General features: G+C 34.5%; 1 protein-coding gene across 1 annotated transcript in view; it reads right to left on the bottom strand.

Annotated features, from left to right (window-relative positions):
* Positions 1-4,699: 4,699 nt before the first annotated feature.
* The window catches only part of LOC131439549 (pantothenate kinase 3), a 69,148-nt gene continuing 64,554 nt past the window's right edge, over positions 4,700-9,293 (bottom strand). The window contains exon 6 of the mRNA XM_058610701.1: positions 4,700-6,106. Coding sequence (XP_058466684.1) covers positions 5,906-6,106 — 201 coding nt within the window. The 3' untranslated portion in view covers positions 4,700-5,905. The remainder of the gene's footprint in view (positions 6,107-9,293) is intronic.

Raw genomic sequence — 9,293 nt, 5'->3', positions numbered from 1 at the left:
TGAAGAACCACATGAATCAAGTTTTCACACGCACACAACTCGTTGCGCGCCAAAACATTCTTTCAACGATCTAGTATTCCTTTCTTTCGACGGCCAAACACTTATGCAACTCGATTGTAGATCTAGCAATCATAGGCGACTTTTTCAGTGGAAAATTCCATTGTCCATACAAAATAACTTTATAAGTTTTTCCCACTTTTCCTCATTTTTTTGATGTACGAACCCGGTGGGGGTAAAAACTGATCAAACAAAAAAAAAGCATCTCAATCCGTCCATCTGTTCTTACATGATGCGATTACAAAGAATGATCTCTGCATTTTTATATATATAGATAGAAGATAGAGGATAGAAGATTGTGATGCACCTCCATCGGACATGTAATGAATTCTGTTCACGTGCAACTGTTTTTCTTGTAATATAAAATCAATCATTTTTGAGATAAACATGTTAACAGATATAGAATCTTGACGCAAATGTTTGAAAATAAATACAAAACTTAAATGATTGGCTAGCCGTTTCGCTTGAAATAAATCTCAAAAGGATGAAAAATGGCTTGTTGCGCATTCCAGTGGTGACTTTAAACTTCATCTTGCAGTACAAGTGTAGTTTTCTAAAAAAAAAGTTAAACAAAGCTCCTACCTGCAAGTTATTTTTTGTATTTTTCAAAAAAGTGGACTGCTCTGTTTCTGTAATATTATTTTTTAAAACTTTTAAATAAAATAGGAATCAAACTTCTCCCTCTGTTTTACAAACGTTTATATATTGCATCTGTCAGTTGTGACCCATTGTTCAAAAATAATTCCATCAATATATTTTTCATCCATTTCTTCTAACAAACTTATTTCCAATAAGGGCGAATCTATGCAATTTTCACATTGACGTGTAAAACATTCTGCTGTTATATTTTCACATGTCAAACTATTTGTATACACTTTCAATAGATTAGATAAACCAGATTTTTTTAAGCTATGGATGATGAGGTGCATGGCTTCTCGCAAAGGATCACTAGCCTTTTTTGAACATCTTGGCGCTTTCCGTTCTTCCTAATTGTTACACGATCACATTGGCCAGGCATTGGTCGGCTGGTTTCATCATCCTCGTAAAATTGCATAACGGTGTCCTTAATATTTTCATCTAGTCTACTGGTTGCTCTCGATCCAATAGTAGGATGCACACCGCTCTCATTCAGTAATCCTTTTGCTTCCGTTACCGTTTATATCGTCGTATTAACTTCTTTCTTTATTTTCTGTCTATGACTCAAGCAGTACAAATAAGGGTTGAAATTGTTCAACCCTTGTCATACATTCACTGGAGAACTTTTCTTTGAGAAACTCAATTATCTCATGCGACTTGTGGATTCTTCCTTCATAAAAACGGATATATTCGTGATTGGTTCATTGAAAACGTCGCTTCTAATGTTTCCTGACTAAGAACAACCATGTTGGAATTTGTTGACAATTTTGCTGTTTCAGTTGTTGCTTGTATTGTTACCTGACTCTGAACATTCATACAAGCATCTTCCTCTTCACTACTCGATAAGTCATCCCTACTAGATAGAGCAGTTCGTATGTTCAACTCCGAACGACATGAATCGCCAATTTTAAATTTTTGGTTAAGCAAATTTTTTAAGTATATCTAGTTCAACTAATTTGGCAATATTACTTTCTGTGAGATTCCGCAATTTTTGGAATACTTTTTAGAAAACACGTTTACGTAATCCCTGTAGAAAAAGTTAATCATTTTGTACTTCATTCTTCAATTCTGAGCTATTTCTTATTGTAACTTGATTGTCACATGCATGTCACTTGTTTCTCATTAGCTTGTTTATTCGCAGTACCAGATTGTTTTATATACAAACATGGGTAGGTATAATAACCAACAGGTACATTTTTATAAGATAGGAAACAGGCTTTCCAAAAGAAAATATCGGGTATGTTTATATAAGAAAATTGGGAAACATGGTTTCTGATTCTTTACGAAAAATATATATTGCCTTTCTCATATATTTTATACATTCCTAATATCATAGCTTATGCTAAACAATTTGTCTACTTGAAATAAAAAGAGAAAAAGAAATAATATTGCATCTGTGCAATATCACTAAAGTGTTGCATAAATAGGGCAAACTTTGCGTCTGCTTAGCGGTTCAAATCGAACTGCTAGGCGAAGATGGCAGCTCAATTTGAACTACTTTAAACACTGATGAGCCGAAGGCGAAACGCGGAAAAAATTGAAACAAAATATGTGCTTTCTGCACAAACCAACAAAACCCTAAATGTTCAATTTATCTACTGTTTCAAGAAAATTTGCTTATATGTTAACAAGATTTAAAGATCAACCAAAATTCGTTACAGAAATAATCATTTCCCGTATAACCAAATTTTAATTTACATTTTTTTATTGGAAATTTAGCGTTCTTTTCTAAAACTTTGTTGAACAATAAAAAAAATCATTATTTCCATAAACTTTCATTACTTTGAAAACATGTAACTTTTTCAAATATTATTTCTCTATTCTAAAAATTTGACAGTATTTTCTTTTAGACAACATACCAAAAAAAATTAGAAGAATCAAAAATACTTTTTTAGATATGTGAGTTTAAGTGTTATTTTTAAATTAAAAAAAAAAAATGTTTTTAATAGTACTAATTTTTTTAAATTAAATTAAATCCTTGTAATTACCTAAAACATTACAGAAGATAATAAATCGATCGGACCCACCGTTTATGGGATATATCTCGGTTAATTTTTCATTAGGGTGTAAAAGCAAGTGACAGTTTCTCTTCAATCACTCTCTCTCTCTCTCTTTCGATTATTGTGATGTGATTAAAAAGATTTTCTTTGATATCACTATTCTGTTTGAAAGTCGAAAGTTTCGGGTATCATTTCATGCAAAGAGTTGAGTGATAAACGTGGAAACCGCTTGGTAAATAATAGAAGAGAAAGTAAACAAAGAGAAACTGTCACTTGATTATACGCCCTTTTGAAAAATTAACCGAGATATATTATTGAACATTTTCAAGGGATTTTTTCTTAGTCCCTTCTCAAAAGTGAGGCTCATGTTAAAATGGTAAACTGATGACCCAAAGTTGTTGCAAAATGTACACAATCAACTATTACGAACGATTATGTATATTCAGAAGTGTGAAAGGAGTGTGTTCTCCAGTTATGTTTGTAACATTACCCACCCGCCTTTTTTATTGTGTGGACAGTCGGAATATCGAATATCCACAGTAAACATTCATGTGGAGATACCCCAGGTCCTATTGGAAGGAAACGCAAGGTGCTTAGTTCTGGAGACATTGCGTTTGGCATTATTTCCCGATCAACGAAACAAGGAAAAGCATTTCAAATGCTCATTAGTTTATGCATTTATGTACCCGACGATAATTAAAGACTGTACTCGAAAAAATGCAACACTTTCTTTTGTCTATAACATTGTTTTGGATAGGTAAAATGTTATTTATTAATTCATTTACTATTATTGTCTCCATCGGATACAAGATTTAAATCTTCAAATTAGAGTAGGAAAAACCCATTTGAGTTGAACTGTTCGTTTGTCATTCTCAAACGGATGCAAAAACCATTATCCTTTCAAAAACATAAACGCGAGTAATAAATTACAACGAAACCTAAAGCTTGTATTACAAATGTCGCTAATAAAATAATATCTTAAAATTCAAATCACAGTAGTTCGTTTCAGTTTTTTCACGAAATGACTAGATAATTCACCAAACTCGAAAAGATCCTCAACAGCGGTGAAAGTTCGAATGGAAGCAGTAATCGGTTTATTAAAGCCAAAACGAGTTCTGTGAAATCTCTACTGAAGCAGTGTTGTATTCCGCAGTGTAATATAAACGTGATGTTTAAAATGGTTTTTTATGAAATTTTGGCAAAAACTAGTTTAGAGTGTAATTTCCACATGTGCAAATCGGTACAATCTGTCAAGCGGTTTTTTGAGGTGGTTTCCAAACAAGAAGTGCTTCAAAAATCCAAGCCGCAGGTGGATCAGGAAACAATTGGGAGGTTGCAGGGAGGGGAAGGCGCAAAAATTTGAAAGAATAGTGTGTCATCCACAAAATTGATCCTAAAACAAATTCTGAGAACGAAGTATGAATTGTCAAGTTATTTTGCATTTTTATATAATAAGTACTCTATTGTTCAATGTACCTAAAACCCCCTAAACCCCCCCTGCGCACGGGCCTGAACTATGGCCTTAAAAAACGACAATGATTGGAAAAAAGAATGCACAAAAGTGTACAAGAAAGATGGCGCAAACGTTGCTAAAACTCTTGAATATTCAATACACTTTTAATATAATGTGTTGATATCCAATTTGGAAACATAAGATCTGTATAATTTTCGAAAAAAACATCTCATATACCATCCGAAAAATATGAAGTTAAATAACTACGTTTCGTGTTCTTTGCTTATATTCAAGATTAGATACTTGGACGTGTAAACAAAAACCAAACAACTAGTAGTATATGGCTGGGTTACATATAGGAACTGCAAAATACGACTGCTATTTATTTCTAAACCTACGTAATGAAGGTTGATTGAAGGATTCATTCTGTTTTCAAATTCATGCCTAGCTGCTTTATTTCACCAAGGATGTGATATCATATCGTAATAATAATGACATTTGCCTCATTCAATGAATTGAACATATTTTTTTTTTCCAAGGTTTCCATGTCATGTTATTTGAAATCATATAAAAATTACAAACAAATAGACAATATGATTAAATTAAAACTTTTAGTGGCTTTTACATCTATATAAGAAAAGAAACTTATTGAAACATTTGGATTTATTTGAAATCTATACTAGTACGAAAATAAAGAACCCAACAAAACAAATGAATAATGATAAATTTACTCAATATAAAGCAAGCAAGTTTTTTTTTGTTTAACTTCCTAGCTACCGTTTTGTTCGAAACATTTTTTAATACTTCCGAAAACTGCAAATGCCATCATTCAATAAGTCCGGTGCGTAGTGTTACAATTTGATAGATTTGATAAAGGTAGATTTATTCCCTTATGTATCCCCCACTGATTTCTGACATCTGGAATTACTTGCCTTAATCTTTGATTGCACTATAACGTAGATAAGTCTTAACAATCTGTTTCCTACACCTTAAACATGTGTCTCCGATTCCGGTAAAATAGACAAAACATAAAATGTAATAAATAATGTGCACGGTTCGTACTATCGATCAATAATGGAAACAGAATCTTACAGCTCAACGTTAACTTATTACACCTATTCCTAATGGAAACATGAAAACTTTTCTAAACGAACCGTGACAGTGATTTCATGCCGATCTTTTTTATAACTATTTAAAATTGTCTTTCAACTGCAAGGTTACGAACCTTTCTAACAGAATATATAGGAAAGATTCAAATGAAAACTGTTTCACATAATTTCGCAGACAAACAACCTGCCCAAGGACACGAAGAAATGTTAAAATAAATGACTTACTATTAATGTAGCATTTTTCTGTTCTCATGTACGAACACAATTTCACAGTCCGTTACTTTGGGACTCACTCGCCCAAACACTTAATCGAAAAAAAACATAACATATCTACCATTCGCTTCGCTAGTACCGTAATCAATTGCTTAAAAATTATCCTAGTTCCTTATGTTTGTATGCTTAGCTTGTTACTGTTTATCAGTATATGTATGTTTGTGTCAGTTGCTGCCATTTTGCTGTTTTGCGCTGTCGTTCAGATAGTCGTAAAAGTCTCATGTTTCATGATCTCCTATGATTCTCTAAGCTCTTATACTTTTTATCTGCACGCAATTAGAAACCGTGTATAGCCGAACGTGTGCAGAAAAAGAAAGGATGCCGAAATGGCTAGTGCTGGTTGCTTACTTACTTACTCACTTAATTTATTCTAGTGTCTAGGCCAGCAGTTCACTCTCGTTGTTAACGTGCGCATTGAGTTCCCCGTTGAACTGAAGCAAGCAGCCGATAGCACCGAAATAACCCTCGTGTTCCAGGAACAGAGCCTTCAGAGTGCCCTTGGACCAGTAGTCCATTGCATACGCGAGCAGCTTCATCGAGATCGGATTCACACGCAGGAAGTTTCCGACGAACACCACCTGGAGAACAGAGAAGTTAATAGAGAGAATGAACAAAAAATATTTCTAGCAATTTAACGATCAAATGGTGATCACTTGGCTTTTATGTCTATCAGTTACCATAAAAAAGCACCATTCCTGCTGTTTCAACAGACTTAGCTGTCGATTAATTAGTTTACAGTAGACTGTCTATACCCAGAGTGACGACATACAACTGAATGCCGTATCCAGCACTTTATACTCCGAATCATCGAGCGCCAGAGGCTTAGAATAATTTAAATCAATTCGCTTTAAAATAAAATTAATGCACTTTAATTGCACTATACAATCATTACTAGGGGCTGGGGTCCACTAGGAGGTTGATAGTACCCATTAGCTCTCTCCGGACAGTACCAGCCTAGATGCCGTGTGGAATCCGGCGGAAAAAATGAACCAAGAATAGTTTCACTGGGTTCCTGCTTCCATGTCGTAGAAGGCGACAATTGCAGGAGTTTCTTTTTCCTTTCAGTTATTAGATATTTTGAATGTTTACTTCTGATTACTCTATTTTACTAAATTATCTCTTCATTCAACCTATCAATTTCCGTCTAGCTTCGGAGAAAAGTTTTATTTGGAATGTTTTCTTCTTCCATGTTATTGATTGTCTTTCAGGATTGTAAATTGAATGATAAAAATCAGCTAATGCGCAAATCCGTTGATATTACAAAGTTAATAACAAAGATAACATCTATCGGTATATTGAATACATAGTAAAAATACACTTGATAATCATATTTCAAACAATAAATTAATATTTTTCTCGGTAGCCGGCTGCCCAGATCAACCAATATAACCAATTAATAATTTTAATAAACAATTAAAATAATAAATCGGAAATAATAAAGAATCAAGACGCGTGTGAAATCTGCTGACCTTTATTTGGTGATTTAAAATGATTTTATAACAACTGTTTAGAATGGCAATGCAATGAATCAACTGTTTTGTCTACATCCTATTCACTCGTTCATTTTGTAATTTCATTTATAAAAAATAGGGAAGTTTTTATTCTTTACGCGATAGGATTGCAAATTTTTCTTCAGTTTCCTCGAATAAGAGCTGTGAATCAAGACTTCCCGGGACTTCAATATAGGATATTGTTGAAACGTTCACTCGGAATGTCAGTGAGTTTAGTGGTGCATCCGAGCATCTTGAAACCGGAACATACTCGCCTTTATTCTGAATAACGTCGTATCGTTTTTTTTGGTCGTATTTCATTCGTATTCCTAATACGCTAGCAAAATCAAAGGTAGCTAGGATTCGACCGAACCATATTCGATCGAAAAACCAATACGTCGTTATTCAGAATAAGGGCGACTGAGTCGCGCGCGAATACTACCAATACTAAAATTTTTATGCAGTAGTATATACGGCCTCTAGTAACAACAAGTGTTGGACTAACCTCCCTTCCCATTCCTTAGACGATCTACGTTCGGGCCTGGCCGGCGCCGGTGCTGATTTATGAATTCTGGGATTACCAGAAGATGTACATTGAAGGATGATTTACCAGTCCCAGGTCGGATCATCTGAAAACTCCCTGTACAATCTCAGCTAATCCCGATTAGTAACGGAGTAGCAACCAGGCGTGGTCGCTCAAGTTCAAGTTCAATTGCACTATACAATCATTACTATTTCGCCATTAATGTCACAGATACAGATACTAGTATTTCGGTTTGTTATTTGCAACCTTCATCAGTATATAAGTTCTAAGTCTGTTCGAAAGAAATAGCGATGCTGTGTTTTTTTTTAACTTTTGCTCAAGTAAATAATGTATTTCTATTACAGGTAACTGAATTTGCTAAGTTAATAGTAGGTAATAACTTAGCAATATACAAAAATAACTTATGTCGTTTTCGCTTGAGAAAACTGTAACTGACCCAGGGTAGTTTCATCAAACAAACACTTTTCATGAAACCGTGTTGATTTCGCACTTAGCAACGAGGGTTCAAGCAAACCTGATATAAAAACCGGGTTCGAAACTGACTCGATTTTCAGTTCAACAACGTTGAACCTAGGTTCAAAACTGGCTTCAAACAAACGGTTTGACATTGTCAAATTGACAGCAGTTAGAGTGGAAACTGGGTTAGGTTTGGCATCAAGCGAAAACGACATTAAACTCTTTAATTAACTATGACCGTTATGATACAGATACGCGTATTTCGGAATTTTATTTACATAATTCTTCAGTGTATAGATTGTACAAGTTTATCGAAGGAATGCTGCAGTGCTGTTCCTTTCATATAAAACGAGAGTAGGTAACTTTGTGTCAACAGTTAGAATACTGGAAGAGGTTAAGTGTTCTCTGTGTGTGGGTAGTAACATGAAAAGCCAGGAAGACTTATTTCCTTGGTCTCGGTAAAGGTAGTAAAGAAGTGGAATCGTTTTTGAATTTTTCTAGTCAGAAAGTATCTAATTTCTAAGAATTTGGTCTTTGGAAAAGACAAGTTTGACTAGTTTTGATATGAAATGGTGCGGTAATCCCTTTTCAAATTCCTTAGATGCTTTCGTTATTTCTGTGATGTGCTCCTAATGTTCTCTTTGTTTGTCCAATGTTTATTTTATCGTCCTGAGAACATTATAAGTAGAATAGGGCGCTGGATTTTTAGTGTCAGTAGGATCGTAGTACTAGCCATGCAATGATACAATTCCACAAAAGGAATGTAATGCCAATACTTGAAAACTAAATCTAAACCTAAAGATTAGAATTTTTTATTTTAATGGATGTGGAATGTTTGAATTAAAGTCAGATGAAAAAAGGAGGGTGGGTACTATTGCAGACCTAACTGGAGGATACAACGAACAATATTATAGTAGATTTTTCGTGGGTGGATTTACATATATTCCTAATCCAATTTATTTTCCAATGAGAACATCCTGAGTACTACGGTTCGTGTTGAACACTCAAAGCGATCGGTTCATATATCGTTGCTGCTCATCACATTTCGTTTTTCTGTCTCATCGTATTCTATAGTGCGTAAACGACAACTCGACATTCGGAGGAAAATTTTTCAATAATTAGTTTTTTGGAATAATTGGTGATTATCCCGTTGTTGCCGTTACTTGCCGAACCACGCACAAAGATAGGCCTCCTCGGAGTGCCGATTAGCACGTGCCCCGCTCGATATTGAGGTTGTGTTCTAACCTTTCATTTACCGCGGAAATCTACGATATA

This window comes from Malaya genurostris, chromosome 3, assembly GCF_030247185.1.
Source record: "Malaya genurostris strain Urasoe2022 chromosome 3, Malgen_1.1, whole genome shotgun sequence".
Lineage (NCBI taxonomy): Eukaryota > Metazoa > Arthropoda > Insecta > Diptera > Culicidae > Malaya > Malaya genurostris.
The sequence above is the reverse complement of the archived record's forward strand: the minus strand, read 5'-3'. Positions and strand labels throughout refer to the sequence as shown.